Source organism: Hydra viridissima, unplaced genomic scaffold (assembly GCF_058129835.1).
Source record: "Hydra viridissima isolate aposymbiotic clone 2 unplaced genomic scaffold, HvirCarnegie_v1 scaffold_6, whole genome shotgun sequence".
Taxonomy (NCBI): Eukaryota; Metazoa; Cnidaria; class Hydrozoa; order Anthoathecata; family Hydridae; genus Hydra; species Hydra viridissima.
The window spans coordinates 10,371,298-10,393,842 of record NW_028324305.1 but is presented as its reverse complement, the minus strand read 5'-3'; the positions used below and the strand labels follow the sequence as shown (position 1 = coordinate 10,393,842).

At 41.6% G+C, this 22,545-nt stretch overlaps 1 protein-coding gene across 1 annotated transcript; it reads left to right on the top strand.

Annotated features, from left to right (window-relative positions):
• The first annotated feature begins 20,317 nt into the window (after positions 1-20,317).
• LOC149886978 (uncharacterized) lies at positions 20,318-22,015 on the top strand. Its single transcript, XM_090090646.1, has 2 exons — positions 20,318-20,394; positions 20,860-22,015. Exon 2 carries the CDS (start codon positions 21,354-21,356, stop codon positions 21,801-21,803), a length of 450 nt encoding a protein of 149 aa, XP_089946772.1. The 5' UTR covers positions 20,318-20,394; positions 20,860-21,353; the 3' UTR covers positions 21,804-22,015.
• The last annotated feature ends 530 nt before the right edge of the window (positions 22,016-22,545 follow it).

Below are 22,545 nucleotides of genomic sequence, written 5' to 3'. Positions count from 1 at the left end.
GCCAAATCCGGTACTTGCCAGCCTCTCTGTTGATTGTCTTTGTCATTTTCGTGCTCAGCCTGACAGGATACAACAAAATATGGCCAAGGGATCCAAGAGGAGTCGGTGAAAGCCTCGAATTTGGCCACATTTGGCCCAAATTTCGACGTTTTGTATGGAAATTGAGCCAAAAACGGGGTTTTGTCGCCAAATCCGGTACTTGCCAGCCTCTCTGTTGATTGTCTTTGTCATTTTCGTGCTCAGCCTGATAGGTTACAACAGAAAATGTCCAAAGGCTCCAAGAAATCTCGGTGAAAGGCTCCAATTTGACGAAATAATCACAGAATTGACATTACAAGCAAATTCTAAGCATTTCTGTGCATTTGTCGCAAATTTCGGTACTTACCACTGAATTGCTTGATGCCCTTGGGCATTTTTTTGCTCAGCCTGACAGAATACAACAAAATATGGCCAAGGGATCCAAGAGGAGTCGGTGAAAGCCTCGAATTTGGCCACATTTGGCCCAAATTTCGACGTTTTGTATGGAAATTGAGCCAAAAACGGGGTTTTGTCGCCAAATCCGGTACTTGCCAGCCTCTCTGTTGATTGTCTTTGTCATTTTCGTGCTCAGCCTGACAGGATACAACAAAATATGGCCAAGGGATCCAAGAGGAGTCGGTGAAAGCCTCGAATTTGGCCACATTTGGCCCAAATTTCGACGTTTTGTATGGAAATTGAGCCAAAAACGGGGTTTTGTCGCCAAATCCGGTACTTGCCAGCCTCTCTGTTGATTGTCTTTGTCATTTTCGTGCTCAGCCTGATAGGTTACAACAGAAAATGTCCAAAGGCTCCAAGAAATCTCGGTGAAAGGCTCCAATTTGACGAAATAATCACAGAATTGACATTACAAGCAAATTCTAAGCATTTCTGTGCATTTGTCGCAAATTTCGGTACTTACCACTGAATTGCTTGATGCCCTTGGGCATTTTTTTGCTCAGCCTGACAGAATACAACAAAATATGGCCAAGGGATCCAAGAGGAGTCGGTGAAAGCCTCGAATTTGGCCACATTTGGCCCAAATTTCGACGTTTTGTATGGAAATTGAGCCAAAAACGGGGTTTTGTCGCCAAATCCGGTACTTGCCAGCCTCTCTGTTGATTGTCTTTGTCATTTTCGTGCTCAGCCTGACAGGATACAACAAAATATGGCCAAGGGATCCAAGAGGAGTCGGTGAAAGCCTCGAATTTGGCCACATTTGGCCCAAATTTCGACGTTTTGTATGGAAATTGAGCCAAAAACGGGGTTTTGTCGCCAAATCCGGTACTTGCCAGCCTCTCTGTTGATTGTCTTTGTCATTTTCGTGCTCAGCCTGATAGGTTACAACAGAAAATGTCCAAAGGCTCCAAGAAATCTCGGTGAAAGGCTCCAATTTGACGAAATAATCACAGAATTGACATTACAAGCAAATTCTAAGCATTTCTGTGCATTTGTCGCAAATTTCGGTACTTACCACTGAATTGCTTGATGCCCTTGGGCATTTTTTTGCTCAGCCTGACAGAATACAACAAAATATGGCCAAGGGATCCAAGAGGAGTCGGTGAAAGCCTCGAATTTGGCCACATTTGGCCCAAATTTCGACGTTTTGTATGGAAATTGAGCCAAAAACGGGGTTTTGTCGCCAAATCCGGTACTTGCCAGCCTCTCTGTTGATTGTCTTTGTCATTTTCGTGCTCAGCCTGACAGGATACAACAAAATATGGCCAAGGGATCCAAGAGGAGTCGGTGAAAGCCTCGAATTTGGCCACATTTGGCCCAAATTTCGACGTTATGTATGGAAATTGAGCCAAAAACGGGGTTTTGTCGCCAAATCCGGTACTTGCCAGCCTCTCTGTTAATTGTCTTTGTCATTTTCGTGCTCAGCCTGACAGGATACAACAAAATATGGCCAAGGGATCCAAGAGGAGTCGGTGAAAGCCTCGAATTTGGCCACATTTGGCCCAAATTTCGACGTTTTGTATGGAAATTGAGCCAAAAACGGGGTTTTGTCGCCAAATCCGGTACTTGCCAGCCTCTCTGTTGATTGTCTTTGTCATTTTCGTGCTCAGCCTGATAGGTTACAACAGAAAATGTCCAAAGGCTCCAAGAAATCTCGGTGAAAGGCTCCAATTTGACGAAATAATCACAGAATTGACATTACAAGCAAATTCTAAGCATTTCTGTGCATTTGTCGCAAATTTCGGTACTTACCACTGAATTGCTTGATGCCCTTGGGCATTTTTTTGCTCAGCCTGACAGAATACAACAAAATATGGCCAAGGGATCCAAGAGGAGTCGGTGAAAGCCTCGAATTTGGCCACATTTGGCCCAAATTTCGACGTTTTGTATGGAAATTGAGCCAAAAACGGGGTTTTGTCGCCAAATCCGGTACTTGCCAGCCTCTCTGTTGATTGTCTTTGTCATTTTCGTGCTCAGCCTGACAGGATACAACAAAATATGGCCAAGGGATCCAAGAGGAGTCGGTGAAAGCCTCGAATTTGGCCACATTTGGCCCAAATTTCGACGTTTTGTATGGAAATTGAGCCAAAAACGGGGTTTTGTCGCCAAATCCGGTACTTGCCAGCCTCTCTGTTGATTGTCTTTGTCATTTTCGTGCTCAGCCTGACAGGATACAACAAAATATGGCCAAGGGATCCAAGAGGAGTCGGTGAAAGCCTCGAATTTGGCCACATTTGGCCCAAATTTCGACGTTTTGTATGGAAATTGAGCCAAAAACGGGGTTTTGTCGCCAAATCCGGTACTTGCCAGCCTCTCTGTTGATTGTCTTTGTCATTTTCGTGCTCAGCCTGATAGGTTACAACAGAAAATGTCCAAAGGCTCCAAGAAATCTCGGTGAAAGGCTCCAATTTGACGAAATAATCACAGAATTGACATTACAAGCAAATTCTAAGCATTTCTGTGCATTTGTCGCAAATTTCGGTACTTACCACTGAATTGCTTGATGCCCTTGGGCATTTTTTTGCTCAGCCTGACAGAATACAACAAAATATGGCCAAGGGATCCAAGAGGAGTCGGTGAAAGCCTCGAATTTGGCCACATTTGGCCCAAATTTCGACGTTTTGTATGGAAATTGAGCCAAAAACGGGGTTTTGTCGCCAAATCCGGTACTTGCCAGCCTCTCTGTTGATTGTCTTTGTCATTTTCGTGCTCAGCCTGACAGGATACAACAAAATATGGCCAAGGGATCCAAGAGGAGTCGGTGAAAGCCTCGAATTTGGCCACATTTGGCCCAAATTTCGACGTTTTGTATGGAAATTGAGCCAAAAACGGGGTTTTGTCGCCAAATCCGGTACTTGCCAGCCTCTCTGTTGATTGTCTTTGTCATTTTCGTGCTCAGCCTGATAGGTTACAACAGAAAATGTCCAAAGGCTCCAAGAAATCTCGGTGAAAGGCTCCAATTTGACGAAATAATCACAGAATTGACATTACAAGCAAATTCTAAGCATTTCTGTGCATTTGTCGCAAATTTCGGTACTTACCACTGAATTGCTTGATGCCCTTGGGCATTTTTTTGCTCAGCCTGACAGAATACAACAAAATATGGCCAAGGGATCCAAGAGGAGTCGGTGAAAGCCTCGAATTTGGCCACATTTGGCCCAAATTTCGACGTTTTGTATGGAAATTGAGCCAAAAACGGGGTTTTGTCGCCAAATCCGGTACTTGCCAGCCTCTCTGTTGATTGTCTTTGTCATTTTCGTGCTCAGCCTGACAGGATACAACAAAATATGGCCAAGGGATCCAAGAGGAGTCGGTGAAAGCCTCGAATTTGGCCACATTTGGCCCAAATTTCGACGTTTTGTATGGAAATTGAGCCAAAAACGGGGTTTTGTCGCCAAATCCGGTACTTGCCAGCCTCTCTGTTGATTGTCTTTGTCATTTTCGTGCTCAGCCTGATAGGTTACAACAGAAAATGTCCAAAGGCTCCAAGAAATCTCGGTGAAAGGCTCCAATTTGACGAAATAATCACAGAATTGACATTACAAGCAAATTCTAAGCATTTCTGTGCATTTGTCGCAAATTTCGGTACTTACCACTGAATTGCTTGATGCCCTTGGGCATTTTTTTGCTCAGCCTGACAGAATACAACAAAATATGGCCAAGGGATCCAAGAGGAGTCGGTGAAAGCCTCGAATTTGGCCACATTTGGCCCAAATTTCGACGTTTTGTATGGAAATTGAGCCAAAAACGGGGTTTTGTCGCCAAATCCGGTACTTGCCAGCCTCTCTGTTGATTGTCTTTGTCATTTTCGTGCTCAGCCTGACAGGATACAACAAAATATGGCCAAGGGATCCAAGAGGAGTCGGTGAAAGCCTCGAATTTGGCCACATTTGGCCCAAATTTCGACGTTTTGTATGGAAATTGAGCCAAAAACGGGGTTTTGTCGCCAAATCCGGTACTTGCCAGCCTCTCTGTTGATTGTCTTTGTCATTTTCGTGCTCAGCCTGATAGGTTACAACAGAAAATGTCCAAAGGCTCCAAGAAATCTCGGTGAAAGGCTCCAATTTGACGAAATAATCACAGAATTGACATTACAAGCAAATTCTAAGCATTTCTGTGCATTTGTCGCAAATTTCGGTACTTACCACTGAATTGCTTGATGCCCTTGGGCATTTTTTTGCTCAGCCTGACAGAATACAACAAAATATGGCCAAGGGATCCAAGAGGAGTCGGTGAAAGCCTCGAATTTGGCCACATTTGGCCCAAATTTCGACGTTTTGTATGGAAATTGAGCCAAAAACGGGGTTTTGTCGCCAAATCCGGTACTTGCCAGCCTCTCTGTTGATTGTCTTTGTCATTTTCGTGCTCAGCCTGACAGGATACAACAAAATATGGCCAAGGGATCCAAGAGGAGTCGGTGAAAGCCTCGAATTTGGCCACATTTGGCCCAAATTTCGACGTTTTGTATGGAAATTGAGCCAAAAACGGGGTTTTGTCGCCAAATCCGGTACTTGCCAGCCTCTCTGTTGATTGTCTTTGTCATTTTCGTGCTCAGCCTGATAGGTTACAACAGAAAATGTCCAAAGGCTCCAAGAAATCTCGGTGAAAGGCTCCAATTTGACGAAATAATCACAGAATTGACATTACAAGCAAATTCTAAGCATTTCTGTGCATTTGTCGCAAATTTCGGTACTTACCACTGAATTGCTTGATGCCCTTGGGCATTTTTTTGCTCAGCCTGACAGAATACAACAAAATATGGCCAAGGGATCCAAGAGGAGTCGGTGAAAGCCTCGAATTTGGCCACATTTGGCCCAAATTTCGACGTTTTGTATGGAAATTGAGCCAAAAACGGGGTTTTGTCGCCAAATCCGGTACTTGCCAGCCTCTCTGTTGATTGTCTTTGTCATTTTCGTGCTCAGCCTGACAGGATACAACAAAATATGGCCAAGGGATCCAAGAGGAGTCGGTGAAAGCCTCGAATTTGGCCACATTTGGCCCAAATTTCGACGTTTTGTATGGAAATTGAGCCAAAAACGGGGTTTTGTCGCCAAATCCGGTACTTGCCAGCCTCTCTGTTGATTGTCTTTGTCATTTTCGTGCTCAGCCTGATAGGTTACAACAGAAAATGTCCAAAGGCTCCAAGAAATCTCGGTGAAAGGCTCCAATTTGACGAAATAATCACAGAATTGACATTACAAGCAAATTCTAAGCATTTCTGTGCATTTGTCGCAAATTTCGGTACTTACCACTGAATTGCTTGATGCCCTTGGGCATTTTTTTGCTCAGCCTGACAGAATACAACAAAATATGGCCAAGGGATCCAAGAGGAGTCGGTGAAAGCCTCGAATTTGGCCACATTTGGCCCAAATTTCGACGTTTTGTATGGAAATTGAGCCAAAAACGGGGTTTTGTCGCCAAATCCGGTACTTGCCAGCCTCTCTGTTGATTGTCTTTGTCATTTTCGTGCTCAGCCTGACAGGATACAACAAAATATGGCCAAGGGATCCAAGAGGAGTCGGTGAAAGCCTCGAATTTGGCCACATTTGGCCCAAATTTCGACGTTTTGTATGGAAATTGAGCCAAAAACGGGGTTTTGTCGCCAAATCCGGTACTTGCCAGCCTCTCTGTTGATTGTCTTTGTCATTTTCGTGCTCAGCCTGATAGGTTACAACAGAAAATGTCCAAAGGCTCCAAGAAATCTCGGTGAAAGGCTCCAATTTGACGAAATAATCACAGAATTGACATTACAAGCAAATTCTAAGCATTTCTGTGCATTTGTCGCAAATTTCGGTACTTACCACTGAATTGCTTGATGCCCTTGGGCATTTTTTTGCTCAGCCTGACAGAATACAACAAAATATGGCCAAGGGATTCAAGAGGAGTCGGTGAAAGCCTCGAATTTGGCCACATTTGGCCCAAATTTTGACGTTTTGTATGGAAATTGAGCCAAAAACGGGGTTTTGTCGCCAAATCCGGTACTTGCCAGCCTCTCTGTTGATTGTCTTTGTCATTTTCGTGCTCAGCCTGACAGGATACAACAAAATATGGCCAAGGGATCCAAGAGGAGTCGGTGAAAGCCTCGAATTTGGCCACATTTGGCCCAAATTTCGACGTTTTGTATGGAAATTGAGCCAAAAACGGGGTTTTGTCGCCAAATCCGGTACTTGCCAGCCTCTCTGTTGATTGTCTTTGTCATTTTCGTGCTCAGCTTGATAGGTTACAACAGAAAATGTCCAAAGGCTCCAAGAAATCTCGGTGAAAGGCTCCAATTTGACGAAATAATCACAGAATTGACATTACAAGCAAATTCTAAGCATTTCTGTGCATTTGTCGCAAATTTCGGTACTTACCACTGAATTGCTTGATGCCCTTGGGCATTTTTTTGCTCAGCCTGACAGAATACAACAAAATATGGCCAAGGGATCCAAGAGGAGTCGGTGAAAGCCTCGAATTTGGCCACATTTGGCCCAAATTTCGACGTTTTGTATGGAAATTGAGCCAAAAACGGGGTTTTGTCGCCAAATCCGGTACTTGCCAGCCTCTCTGTTGATTGTCTTTGTCATTTTCGTGCTCAGCCTGACAGGATACAACAAAATATGGCCAAGGGATCCAAGAGGAGTCGGTGAAAGCCTCGAATTTGGCCACATTTGGCCCAAATTTCGACGTTTTGTATGGAAATTGAGCCAAAAACGGGGTTTTGTCGCCAAATCCGGTACTTGCCAGCCTCTCTGTTGATTGTCTTTGTCATTTTCGTGCTCAGCCTGATAGGTTACAACAGAAAATGTCCAAAGGCTCCAAGAAATCTCGGTGAAAGGCTCCAATTTGACGAAATAATCACAGAATTGACATTACAAGCAAATTCTAAGCATTTCTGTGCATTTGTCGCAAATTTCGGTACTTACCACTGAATTGCTTGATGCCCTTGGGCATTTTTTTGCTCAGCCTGACAGAATACAACAAAATATGGCCAAGGGATCCAAGAGGAGTCGGTGAAAGCCTCGAATTTGGCCACATTTGGCCCAAATTTCGACGTTTTGTATGGAAATTGAGCCAAAAACGGGGTTTTGTCGCCAAATCCGGTACTTGCCAGCCTCTCTGTTGATTGTCTTTGTCATTTTCGTGCTCAGCCTGACAGGATACAACAAAATATGGCCAAGGGATCCAAGAGGAGTCGGTGAAAGCCTCGAATTTGGCCACATTTGGCCCAAATTTCGACGTTTTGTATGGAAATTGAGCCAAAAACGGGGTTTTGTCGCCAAATCCGGTACTTGCCAGCCTCTCTGTTGATTGTCTTTGTCATTTTCGTGCTCAGCCTGATAGGTTACAACAGAAAATGTCCAAAGGCTCCAAGAAATCTCGGTGAAAGGCTCCAATTTGACGAAATAATCACAGAATTGACATTACAAGCAAATTCTAAGCATTTCTGTGCATTTGTCGCAAATTTCGGTACTTACCACTGAATTGCTTGATGCCCTTGGGCATTTTTTTGCTCAGCCTGACAGAATACAACAAAATATGGCCAAGGGATCCAAGAGGAGTCGGTGAAAGCCTCGAATTTGGCCACATTTGGCCCAAATTTCGACGTTTTGTATGGAAATTGAGCCAAAAACGGGGTTTTGTCGCCAAATCCGGTACTTGCCAGCCTCTCTGTTGATTGTCTTTGTCATTTTCGTGCTCAGCCTGATAGGTTACAACAGAAAATGTCCAAAGGCTCCAAGAAATCTCGGTGAAAGGCTCCAATTTGACGAAATAATCACAGAATTGACATTACAAGCAAATTCTAAGCATTTCTGTGCATTTGTCGCAAATTTCGGTACTTACCACTGAATTGCTTGATGCCCTTGGGCATTTTTTTGCTCAGCCTGACAGAATACAACAAAATATGGCCAAGGGATCCAAGAGGAGTCGGTGAAAGCCTCGAATTTGGCCACATTTGGCCCAAATTTCGACGTTTTGTATGGAAATTGAGCCAAAAACGGGGTTTTGTCGCCAAATCCGGTACTTGCCAGCCTCTCTGTTGATTGTCTTTGTCATTTTCGTGCTCAGCCTGACAGGATACAACAAAATATGGCCAAGGGATCCAAGAGGAGTCGGTGAAAGCCTCGAATTTGGCCACATTTGGCCCAAATTTCGACGTTTTGTATGGAAATTGAGCCAAAAACGGGGTTTTGTCGCCAAATCCGGTACTTGCCAGCCTCTCTGTTGATTGTCTTTGTCATTTTCGTGCTCAGCCTGATAGGTTACAACAGAAAATGTCCAAAGGCTCCAAGAAATCTCGGTGAAAGGCTCCAATTTGACGAAATAATCACAGAATTGACATTACAAGCAAATTCTAAGCATTTCTGTGCATTTGTCGCAAATTTCGGTACTTACCACTGAATTGCTTGATGCCCTTGGGCATTTTTTTGCTCAGCCTGACAGAATACAACAAAATATGGCCAGGGGATCCAAGAGGAGTCGGTGAAAGCCTCGAATTTGGCCACATTTGGCCCAAATTTCGACGTTTTGTATGGAAATTGAGCCAAAAACGGGGTTTTGTCGCCAAATCCGGTACTTGCCAGCCTCTCTGTTGATTGTCTTTGTCATTTTCGTGCTCAGCCTGACAGGATACAACAAAATATGGCCAAGGGATCCAAGAGGAGTCGGTGAAAGCCTCGAATTTGGCCACATTTGGCCCAAATTTCGACGTTTTGTATGGAAATTGAGCCAAAAACGGGGTTTTGTCGCCAAATCCGGTACTTGCCAGCCTCTCTGTTGATTGTCTTTGTCATTTTCGTGCTCAGCCTGATAGGTTACAACAGAAAATGTCCAAAGGCTCCAAGAAATCTCGGTGAAAGGCTCCAATTTGACGAAATAATCACAGAATTGACATTACAAGCAAATTCTAAGCATTTCTGTGCATTTGTCGCAAATTTCGGTACTTACCACTGAATTGCTTGATGCCCTTGGGCATTTTTTTGCTCAGCCTGACAGAATACAACAAAATATGGCCAAGGGATCCAAGAGGAGTCGGTGAAAGCCTCGAATTTGGCCACATTTGGCCCAAATTTCGACGTTTTGTATGGAAATTGAGCCAAAAACGGGGTTTTGTCGCCAATTCCGGTACTTGCCAGCCTCTCTGTTGATTGTCTTTGTCATTTTCGTGCTCAGCCTGACAGGATACAACAAAATATGGCCAAGGGATCCAAGAGGAGTCGGTGAAAGCCTCGAATTTGGCCACATTTGGCCCAAATTTCGACGTTTTGTATGGAAATTGAGCCAAAAACGGGGTTTTGTCGCCAAATCCGGTACTTGCCAGCCTCTCTGTTGATTGTCTTTGTCATTTTCGTGCTCAGCCTGATAGGTTACAACAGAAAATGTCCAAAGGCTCCAAGAAATCTCGGTGAAAGGCTCCAATTTGACGAAATAATCACAGAATTGACATTACAAGCAAATTCTAAGCATTTCTGTGCATTTGTCGCAAATTTCGGTACTTACCACTGAATTGCTTGATGCCCTTGGGCATTTTTTTGCTCAGCCTGACAGAATACAACAAAATATGGCCAAGGGATCCAAGAGGAGTTGGTGAAAGCCTCGAATTTGGCCACATTTGGCCCAAATTTCGACGTTTTGTATGGAAATTGAGCCAAAAACGGGGTTTTGTCGCCAAATCCGGTACTTGCCAGCCTCTCTGTTGATTGTCTTTGTCATTTTCGTGCTCAGCCTGACAGGATACAACAAAATATGGCCAAGGGATCCAAGAGGAGTCGGTGAAAGCCTCGAATTTGGCCACATTTGGCCCAAATTTCGACGTTTTGTATGGAAATTGAGCCAAAAACGGGGTTTTGTCGCCAAATCCGGTACTTGCCAGCCTCTCTGTTGATTGTCTTTGTCATTTTCGTGCTCAGCCTGATAGGTTACAACAGAAAATGTCCAAAGGCTCCAAGAAATCTCGGTGAAAGGCTCCAATTTGACGAAATAATCACAGAATTGACATTACAAGCAAATTCTAAGCATTTCTGTGCATTTGTCGCAAATTTCGGTACTTACCACTGAATTGCTTGATGCCCTTGGGCATTTTTTTGCTCAGCCTGACAGAATACAACAAAATATGGCCAAGGGATCCAAGAGGAGTCGGTGAAAGCCTCGAATTTGGCCACATTTGGCCCAAATTTCGACGTTTTGTATGGAAATTGAGCCAAAAACGGGGTTTTGTCGCCAAATCCGGTACTTGCCAGCCTCTCTGTTGATTGTCTTTGTCATTTTCGTGCTCAGCCTGACAGGATACAACAAAATATGGCCAAGGGATCCAAGAGGAGTCGGTGAAAGCCTCGAATTTGGCCACATTTGGCCCAAATTTCGACGTTTTGTATGGAAATTGAGCCAAAAACGGGGTTTTGTCGCCAAATCCGGTACTTGCCAGCCTCTCTGTTGATTGTCTTTGTCATTTTCGTGCTCAGCCTGATAGGTTACAACAGAAAATGTCCAAAGGCTCCAAGAAATCTCGGTGAAAGGCTCCAATTTGACGAAATAATCACAGAATTGACATTACAAGCAAATTCTAAGCATTTCTGTGCATTTGTCGCAAATTTCGGTACTTACCACTGAATTGCTTGATGCCCTTGGGCATTTTTTTGCTCAGCCTGACAGAATACAACAAAATATGGCCAAGGGATCCAAGAGGAGTCGGTGAAAGCCTCGAATTTGGCCACATTTGGCCCAAATTTCGACGTTTTGTATGGAAATTGAGCCAAAAACGGGGTTTTGTCGCCAAATCCGGTACTTGCCAGCCTCTCTGTTGATTGTCTTTGTCATTTCCGTGCTCAGCCTGACAGGATACAACAAAATATGGCCAAGGGATCCAAGAGGAGTCGGTGAAAGCCTCGAATTTGGCCACATTTGGCCCAAATTTCGACGTTTTGTATGGAAATTGAGCCAAAAACGGGGTTTTGTCGCCAAATCCGGTACTTGCCAGCCTCTCTGTTGATTGTCTTTGTCATTTTCGTGCTCAGCCTGATAGGTTACAACAGAAAATGTCCAAAGGCTCCAAGAAATCTCGGTGAAAGGCTCCAATTTGACGAAATAATCACAGAATTGACATTACAAGCAAATTCTAAGCATTTCTGTGCATTTGTCGCAAATTTCGGTACTTACCACTGAATTGCTTGATGCCCTTGGGCATTTTTTTGCTCAGCCTGACAGAATACAACAAAATATGGCCAAGGGATCCAAGAGGAGTCGGTGAAAGCCTCGAATTTGGCCACATTTGGCCCAAATTTCGACGTTTTGTATGGAAATTGAGCCAAAAACGGGGTTTTGTCGCCAAATCCGGTACTTGCCAGCCTCTCTGTTGATTGTCTTTGTCATTTTCGTGCTCAGCCTGACAGGATACAACAAAATATGGCCAAGGGATCCAAGAGGAGTCGGTGAAAGCCTCGAATTTGGCCACATTTGGCCCAAATTTCGACGTTTTGTATGGAAATTGAGCCAAAAACGGGGTTTTGTCGCCAAATCCGGTACTTGCCAGCCTCTCTGTTGATTGTCTTTGTCATTTTCGTGCTCAGCCTGATAGGTTACAACAGAAAATGTCCAAAGGCTCCAAGAAATCTCGGTGAAAGGCTCCAATTTGACGAAATAATCACAGAATTGACATTACAAGCAAATTCTAAGCATTTCTGTGCATTTGTCGCAAATTTCGGTACTTACCACTGAATTGCTTGATGCCCTTGGGCATTTTTTTGCTCAGCCTGACAGAATACAACAAAATATGGCCAAGGGATCCAAGAGGAGTCGGTGAAAGCCTCGAATTTGGCCACATTTGGCCCAAATTTCGACGTTTTGTATGGAAATTGAGCCAAAAACGGGGTTTTGTCGCCAAATCCGGTACTTGCCAGCCTCTCTGTTGATTGTCTTTGTCATTTTCGTGCTCAGCCTGACAGGATACAACAAAATATGGCCAAGGGATCCAAGAGGAGTCGGTGAAAGCCTCGAATTTGGCCACATTTGGCCCAAATTTCGACGTTTTGTATGGAAATTGAGCCAAAAACGGGGTTTTGTCGCCAAATCCGGTACTTGCCAGCCTCTCTGTTGATTGTCTTTGTCATTTTCGTGCTCAGCCTGATAGGTTACAACAGAAAATGTCCAAAGGCTCCAAGAAATCTCGGTGAAAGGCTCCAATTTGACGAAATAATCACAGAATTGACATTACAAGCAAATTCTAAGCATTTCTGTGCATTTGTCGCAAATTTCGGTACTTACCACTGAATTGCTTGATGCCCTTGGGCATTTTTTTGCTCAGCCTGACAGAATACAACAAAATATGGCCAAGGGATCCAAGAGGAGTCGGTGAAAGCCTCGAATTTGGCCACATTTGGCCCAAATTTCGACGTTTTGTATGGAAATTGAGCCAAAAACGGGGTTTTGTCGCCAAATCCGGTACTTGCCAGCCTCTCTGTTGATTGTCTTTGTCATTTTCGTGCTCAGCCTGACAGGATACAACAAAATATGGCCAAGGGATCCAAGAGGAGTCGGTGAAAGCCTCGAATTTGGCCACATTTGGCCCAAATTTCGACGTTTTGTATGGAAATTGAGCCAAAAACGGGGTTTTGTCGCCAAATCCGGTACTTGCCAGCCTCTCTGTTGATTGTCTTTGTCATTTTCGTGCTCAGCCTGATAGGTTACAACAGAAAATGTTTAAAGGCTCCAAGAAATCTTGGTGAAAGGCTCCAATTTGACGAAATAATCACAGAATTGACATTACAAGCAAATTCTAAGCATTTCTGTGCATTTGTCGCAAATTTCGGTACTTACCACTGAATTGCTTGATGCCCTTGGGCATTTTTTTGCTCAGCCTGACAGAATACAACAAAATATGGCCAAGGGATCCAAGAGGAGTCGGTGAAAGCCTCGAATTTGGCCACATTTGGCCCAAATTTCGACGTTTTGTATGGAAATTGAGCCAAAAACGGGGTTTTGTCGCCAAATCCGGTACTTGCCAGCCTCTCTGTTGATTGTCTTTGTCATTTTCGTGCTCAGCCTGACAGGATACAACAAAATATGGCCAAGGGATCCAAGAGGAGTCGGTGAAAGCCTCGAATTTGGCCACATTTGGCCCAAATTTCGACGTTTTGTATGGAAATTGAGCCAAAAACGGGGTTTTGTCGCCAAATCCGGTACTTGCCAGCCTCTCTGTTGATTGTCTTTGTCATTTTCGTGCTCAGCCTGATAGGTTACAACAGAAAATGTCCAAAGGCTCCAAGAAATCTCGGTGAAAGGCTCCAATTTGACGAAATAATCACAGAATTGACATTACAAGCAAATTCTAAGCATTTCTGTGCATTTGTCGCAAATTTCGGTACTTACCACTGAATTGCTTGATGCCCTTGGGCATTTTTTTGCTCAGCCTGACAGAATACAACAAAATATGGCCAAGGGATCCAAGAGGAGTCGGTGAAAGTCTCGAATTTGGCCACATTTGGCCCAAATTTCGACGTTTTGTATGGAAATTGAGCCAAAAACGGGGTTTTGTCGCCAAATCCGGTACTTGCCAGCCTCTCTGTTGATTGTCTTTGTCATTTTCGTGCTCAGCCTGACAGGATACAACAAAATATGGCCAAGGGATCCAAGAGGAGTCGGTGAAAGCCTCGAATTTGGCCACATTTGGCCCAAATTTCGACGTTTTGTATGGAAATTGAGCCAAAAACGGGGTTTTGTCGCCAAATCCGGTACTTGCCAGCCTCTCTGTTGATTGTCTTTGTCATTTTCGTGCTCAGCCTGACAGGATACAACAAAATATGGCCAAGGGATCCAAGAGGAGTCGGTGAAAGCCTCGAATTTGGCCACATTTGGCCCAAATTTCGACGTTTTGTATGGAAATTGAGCCAAAAACGGGGTTTTGTCGCCAAATCCGGTACTTGCCAGCCTCTCTGTTGATTGTCTTTGTCATTTTCGTGCTCAGCCTGATAGGTTACAACAGAAAATGTCCAAAGGCTCCAAGAAATCTCGGTGAAAGGCTCCAATTTGACGAAATAATCACAGAATTGACATTACAAGCAAATTCTAAGCATTTCTGTGCATTTGTCGCAAATTTCGGTACTTACCACTGAATTGCTTGATGCCCTTGGGCATTTTTTTGCTCAGCCTGACAGAATACAACAAAATATGGCCAAGGGATCCAAGAGGAGTCGGTGAAAGCCTCGAATTTGGCCACATTTGGCCCAAATTTCGACGTTTTGTATGGAAATTGAGCCAAAAACGGGGTTTTGTCGCCAAATCCGGTACTTGCCAGCCTCTCTGTTGATTGTCTTTGTCATTTTCGTGCTCAGCCTGACAGGATACAACAAAATATGGCCAAGGGATCCAAGAGGAGTCGGTGAAAGCCTCGAATTTGGCCACATTTGGCCCAAATTTCGACGTTTTGTATGGAAATTGAGCCAAAAACGGGGTTTTGTCGCCAAATCCGGTACTTGCCAGCCTCTCTGTTGATTGTCTTTGTCATTTTCGTGCTCAGCCTGATAGGTTACAACAGAAAATGTCCAAAGGCTCCAAGAAATCTCGGTGAAAGGCTCCAATTTGACGAAATAATCACAGAATTGACATTACAAGCAAATTCTAAGCATTTCTGTGCATTTGTCGCAAATTTCGGTACTTACCACTGAATTGCTTGATGCCCTTGGGCATTTTTTTGCTCAGCCTGACAGAATACAACAAAATATGGCCAAGGGATCCAAGAGGAGTCGGTGAAAGCCTCGAATTTGGCCACATTTGGCCCAAATTTCGACGTTTTGTATGGAAATTGAGCCAAAAACGGGGTTTTGTCGCCAAATCCGGTACTTGCCAGCCTCTCTGTTGATTGTCTTTGTCATTTTCGTGCTCAGCCTGATAGGTTACAACAGAAAATGTCCAAAGGCTCCAAGAAATCTCGATGAAAGGCTCCAATTTGACGAAATAATCACAGAATTGACATTACAAGCAAATTCTAAGCATTTCTGTGCATTTGTCGCAAATTTCGGTACTTACCACTGAATTGCTTGATGCCCTTGGGCATTTTTTTGCTCAGCCTGACAGAATACAACAAAATATGGCCAAGGGATCCAAGAGGAGTCGGTGAAAGCCTCGAATTTGGCCACATTTGGCCCAAATTTCGACGTTTTGTATGGAAATTGAGCCAAAAACGGGGTTTTGTCGCCAAATCCGGTACTTGCCAGCCTCTCTGTTGATTGTCTTTGTCATTTTCGTGCTCAGCCTGACAGGATACAACAAAATATGGCCAAGGGATCCAAGAGGAGTCGGTGAAAGCCTCGAATTTGGCCACATTTGGCCCAAATTTCGACGTTTTGTATGGAAATTGAGCCAAAAACGGGGTTTTGTCGCCAAATCCGGTACTTGCCAGCCTCTCTGTTGATTGTCTTTGTCATTTTCGTGCTCAGCCTGATAGGTTACAACAGAAAATGTCCAAAGGCTCCAAGAAATCTCGGTGAAAGGCTCCAATTTGACGAAATAATCACAGAATTGACATTACAAGCAAATTCTAAGCATTTCTGTGCATTTGTCGCAAATTTCGGTACTTACCACTGAATTGCTTGATGCCCTTGGGCATTTTTTTGCTCAGCCTGACAGAATACAACAAAATATGGCCAAGGGATCCAAGAGGAGTCGGTGAAAGCCTCGAATTTGGCCACATTTGGCCCAAATTTCGACGTTTTGTATGGAAATTGAGCCAAAAACGGGGTTTTGTCGCCAAATCCGGTACTTGCCAGCCTCTCTGTTGATTGTCTTTGTCATTTTCGTGCTCAGCCTGACAGGATACAACAAAATATGGCCAAGGGATCCAAGAGGAGTCGGTGAAAGCCTCGAATTTGGCCACATTTGGCCCAAATTTCGACGTTTTGTATGGAAATTGAGCCAAAAACGGGGTTTTGTCGCCAAATCCGGTACTTGCCAGCCTCTCTGTTGATTGTCTTTGTCATTTTCGTGCTCAGCCTGATAGGTTACAACAGAAAATGTCCAAAGGCTCCAAGAAATCTCGGTGAAAGGCTCCAATTTGACGAAATAATCACAGAATTGACATTACAAGCAAATTCTAAGCATTTCTGTGCATTTGTCGCAAATTTCGGTACTTACCACTGAATTGCTTGATGCCCTTGGGCATTTTTTTGCTCAGCCTGACAGAATACAACAAAATATGGCCAGGGGATCCAAGAGGAGTCGGTGAAAGCCTCGAATTTGGCCACATTTGGCCCAAATTTCGACGTTTTGTATGGAAATTGAGCCAAAAACGGGGTTTTGTCGCCAAATCCGGTACTTGCCAGCCTCTCTGTTGATTGTCTTTGTCATTTTCGTGCTCAGCCTGACAGGATACAACAAAATATGGCCAAGGGATCCAAGAGGAGTCGGTGAAAGCCTCGAATTTGGCCACATTTGGCCCAAATTTCGACGTTTTGTATGGAAATTGAGCCAAAAACGGGGTTTTGTCGCCAAATCCGGTACTTGCCAGCCTCTCTGTTGATTGTCTTTGTCATTTTCGTGCTCAGCCTGATAGGTTACAACAGAAAATGTCCAAAGGCTCCAAGAAATCTCGGTGAAAGGCTCCAATTTGACGAAATAATCACAGAATTGACATTACAAGCAAATTCTAAGCATTTCTGTGCATTTGTCGCAAATTTCGGTACTTACCACTGAATTGCTTGATGCCCTTGGGCATTTTTTTGCTCAGCCTGACAGAATACAACAAAATATGGCCAAGGGATCCAAGAGGAGTCGGTGAAAGCCTCGAATTTGGCCACATTTGGCCCAAATTTCGACGTTTTGTATGGAAATTGAGCCAAAAACGGGGTTTTGTCGCCAAATCCGGTACTTGCCAGCCTCTCTGTTGATTGTCTTTGTCATTTTCGTGCTCAGCCTGACAGGATACAACAAAATATGGCCAAGGGATCCAAGAGGAGTCGGTGAAAGCCTCGAATTTGGCCACATTTGGCCCAAATTTCGACGTTTTGTATGGAAATTGAGCCAAAAACGGGGTTTTGTCGCCAAATCCGGTACTTGCCAGCCTCTCTGTTGATTGTCTTTGTCATTTTCGTGCTCAGCCTGATAGGTTACAACAGAAAATGTCCAAAGGCTCCAAGAAATCTCGGTGAAAGGCTCCAATTTGACGAAATAATCACAGAATTGACATTACAAGCAAATTCTAAGCATTTCTGTGCATTTGTCGCAAATTTCGGTACTTACCACTGAATTGCTTGATGCCCTTGGGCATTTTTTTGCTCAGCCTGACAGAATACAACAAAATATGGCCAAGGGATCCAAGAGGAGTCGGTGAAAGCCTCGAATTTGGCCACATTTGGCCCAAATTTCGACGTTTTGTATGGAAATTGAGCCAAAAACGGGGTTTTGTCGCCAAATCCGGTACTTGCCAGCCTCTCTGTTGATTGTCTTTGTCATTTTCGTGCTCAGCCTGACAGGATACAACAAAATATGGCCAAGGGATCCAAGAGGAGTCGGTGAAAGCCTCGAATTTGGCCACATTTGGCCCAAATTTCGACGTTTTGTATGGAAATTGAGCCAAAAACGGGGTTTTGTCGCCAAATCCGGTACTTGCCAGCCTCTCTGTTGATTGTCTTTGTCATTTTCGTGCTCAGCCTGATAGGTTACAACAGAAAATGTCCAAAGGCTCCAAGAAATCTCGGTGAAAGGCTCCAATTTGACGAAATAATCACAGAATTGACATTACAAGCAAATTCTAAGCATTTCTGTGCATTTGTCGCAAATTTCGGTACTTACCACTGAATTGCTTGATGCCCTTGGGCATTTTTTTGCTCAGCCTGACAGAATACAACAAAATATGGCCAAGGGATCCAAGAGGAGTCGGTGAAAGCCTCGAATTTGGCCACATTTGGCCCAAATTTCGACGTTTTGTATGGAAATTGAGCCAAAAACGGGGTTTTTTCTCAATTTCCGTACAATGACTTAAAACTATTACAAAGATAATTAACAACTACAATAATAAATGTTTTTGCAAAATATAATAGAAATCATAACTAAAATTTACAACGACATTAAAAGAGTCCCTACGTGAAACAGAATAGAAAAGCAACATAGAAACCTAGCCAACATAACAGGAAAAAAAAAAAAAAAAAAAACTCATAGCACTGCTGTTACTTCTTGTTTCGTAAAATGAACTTGCTCTTGCATGCGTTGGTATCCGCAAGGCACACTTTACTTACAAAAATCAACTATAAGCCTGCTAACATAAGTGTATTACCCTTTAGTAGCTTATTAGGGCAGACCATTTGTGGCAGAGGCGAACTTCTATGCTTATTGTTTGCCTGAACCAATTATACACCAGGAAACGGCCCACGTGAATGTACCAATTTCATTCTATGGACGCTGGATCCGCACAAAACTTGGAATTTTCAACATTCACGTGACCAAAGGGGAGGGGGTTTTAACATGGAAAAATTTAATCACCTCTCTACCCATCTCACTCCCCCTCACTACAGGTCTATTCGTCGTGCGACCGGTATTTATTGTGCAGGCCTAATTTATTTATGGTTGTAGAGTTGTACGGTCATTTGTTTTTAGACTTGTTTTTAAAAAAGACTTGTTTTTAAAAGAGAAAATGAAACGCTGTTTATGATATATTGTGAATTATTCTTACATGATGTAATGTAAACAAACTTTTATAATTTAAACGTGGAGTTTTAGAATTCATTTAAAGCAAATAATATATATTTTTAAATTTCAGATAAAGTTTTTATATCGTGCCAAAAAAATGTTGTGTGAATGCTTGTCACAATAATTATCAGAATTATATATATATATATATATATATATATATATATATATATATATATATATATATATATATATATATATATATATATATATATATATATATATATATATATATATATATATATATAAATTCTGATAATTATTGTGAGCATTAGTGGCATCAGAAATGAATGATGAGTTGATGAAAATCTTAGCATTGAACCATTTCATAATGAATTTAAGTGTAAAGTTTCTATTTTAACAATGAATCTAATGATAACTGTTGACACCTGGTCTAAGTTTGATAAGGTACTTGACTTTTAAGTTCCTTAAAAATGAACAATAAAAACGAAGTAATTATGCAACAAATTTCACTTATGGAGCAAAAAAGTAATTGGAGATAAAGTTTATACATCAGGCATAGTTATTTGCTCATTTTGCATATTTTTTATCATCAAGTGATATTAGGCCGGAAGGATGCATTTATATTCATTCTATGGACATGAGATCCATAACATTCTGCTCTTGGTGTTAGTTAAGGTTTCTATTTTACTTTGTAATATTTTTAGTTATTGTTGTTGTTTATTATCTTTGTTATGCTTTTAAGTTAATGTGGCTATGTTATGAAATTCCTCTTATCACTTTTTAAACCTGTTTATTACTTTTATTGTTTATTGCTTTTGTTAAAATTTTTCAATTCTTTCAATTAGTGTTGCTGTTTTTTATTATTTTTATTGTACTTATTAATTATCATTAAATATAGTTGTTGGTGTTGTTGTTGTTGTTTTGCTGTTTTTTTTGTTTGGATTGTGGTGGATTAAAAAATCCAACAGATATTTCTTGCCAATGGACATTTTCAAGTTATTTTGTTAACATTTTTAAATTGAGCTTGCATTTTTTTAAAAATATTTTTATTCAAGTTTTGTTATTTTTCATCATAATTAAAAATATCATAATAAAATCTATTGTATTTTTATTGCTTAAAATATAGGGGTATGGATGTTATTTAAAGTTATACTAATGGTATTTCCATAAAATGGTTATTACTACTTTGAAATTTCTGTGATGCTATTAACTATTTTTGTTCTTTTTTAGAAAATTTAGAAAAATAATTAAAAATTTTGTGCCAACACTAACATGGCATGTCACATGTTATTGCATGTAAAGGTTAAATTTTGTTATGAGTATTACAGTTTTTATGAAAAAAACAAAAGAAGGTTAAGAGTATTGTTTGTAAATATATATTTTGTTTACTTGGAATCTTTTAAACTTTTCTGCCATCATTTTTAAAATTTTTGTCTGCACACGTTTATTGTTTGCAGATATGCTTCTTTGTTATGTATGTGTATGTGGCAATAAGTGCTATATAGTTGGTTTATCAATGTGTTTTTATGTTAATGTAAAGTGTTTTTTTATTGTTTGAGTATGTCTTAATATGTGTTATATAATCGTTTTAAAAATGTGTTTAAATAAGGTATTTATTTATTTAATTATATGTTTAACCTTATATACATATTTAAACACATTATTGTGTCTATAGTTGGTACATATGTTTATATTATGTTGTTTCCGTGTTTCCAAAGTGCTGTGAATTGGTAAACATCTACCTAAAAATCAATTAGTATATTTTAGTGAAGGAGCAGAACAAATGGCTTTAGATCATGCAGCTCAGCGTGATACACACCTAATGGCATGGTTTAAGTTGAGTACTGAAAATGAAAGAGCACACTGCTATTTGTATGTAGACATTCCTTATCACTTTATATTTGATGATAAACATTGTAAATGGAAAGTTAGACAAAGGGGTGGTAATAAGGTGATAGTAAGAATGTATAGAGTTAATCCAACTGGAGAATTGTTTTTTCTCAGGCGGTTACTTTTGCAAGCAAAAGGAGCAACATCTTGGGAGGATGTGCGTACTGTTAATGGTATTGTCCTTGAAATGTTTTGTGAAGCATGTGTTTTGAAAGGTCACTGATGAAAAGATGACACTGATTGGCAGAATACTCTTTCTGAGGCGATTTTAACACATACGCCAAAGCAAATTAGACAGTTGTTTTCAATTACTTTGATCTTTTGTGAACCTGACAATCCTTTACATCTCTGGAATACATACAAATTTTTTTATGATGGAAGATTTCATTCACCGCTCAGTCCCACTTCTAATAGCTGAACAAGCTACTCTTGATCAAATTGAAAAGATTATTAATCAAAGTGGTAAAACGCTGGCTGATTACAAACTGCCTGTTATTGATGAGTTTACAGGCTTAAATCTAGAAAATTTTGATGAAAACGTTCAACAATCTATTGACGAAGCCAATCAAAAGAGACTGTTGCTTAATGTCAATCAATTAAATGTATGTAATGCTATCCTTGCTGCACTGAATGAGCAACCAAGTGTAGAAAACCAACATTCTAGATTGTTTTTCATGGATGGACCAGCTGGTAGTGGAAAAACCTTTACTTATAATTATTTGATTGCTGAAACCATAAGTAGGGGCTTTAAGTCTGCTACAGCTGCATGGACTGGCATAGCAGCAACTCTTCTTACAAATGGACCTACATGTAACTCCTAACTCTATACACAGGCATTTTTTAAGACAAGTTAGTTTGTTTTTGCTTAACGAAACATCCATGATACCTAAGCATGTCATAAATGCAATTGATAGGTTGTTAAAAGATATTTGCAACAACAACTTTCCATTCAGAGGAAAAATCATTCTTTTTGGTGGTGACTTTAGGCTAATTCTGCCTGTTGTGAAAAGAGGACAAACAGTTAAATAGTAGAATCATGTAAAAAATATTCTTTGCATTGGCAATGGGATACAATGGGCCAGAAAGAATACAACAAAAAATGTATAAAGGCTCCGAGAAATCTCGGTGAAAGGCTCCAATTTGACGAAATAATCACAGAATTGACATTACAAGCAAATTCTAAGCATTTCTGTGCATTTGTCGCAAATTTCGGTACTTACCACTGAATTGCTTGATGCCCTTGGGCATTTTTTTGCTCAGCCTGACAGAATACAACAAAATATGGCCAAGGGATCCAAGAGGAGTCGGTGAAAGCCTCGAATTTGGCCACATTTGGCCCAAATTTCGACGTTTTGTATGGAAATTGAGCCAAAAACGGGGTTTTGTCGCCAAATCCGGTACTTGCCAGCCTCTCTGTTGATTGTCTTTGTCATTTTCGTGCTCGGCCTGACAGGATACAACAAAATATGGCCAAGGGATCCAAGAGGAGTCGGTGAAAGCCTCGAATTTGGCCACATTTGGCCCAAATTTCGACGTTTTGTATGGAAATTGAGCCAAAAACGG

Excerpts from the sequence above, each read along its gene's own strand:
- LOC149886978 (XM_090090646.1), top strand. The coding sequence starts at position 21,354 with ATGATGGAAGATTTCATTCACCGCTCAGTCCCACTTCTAATAGCTGAA.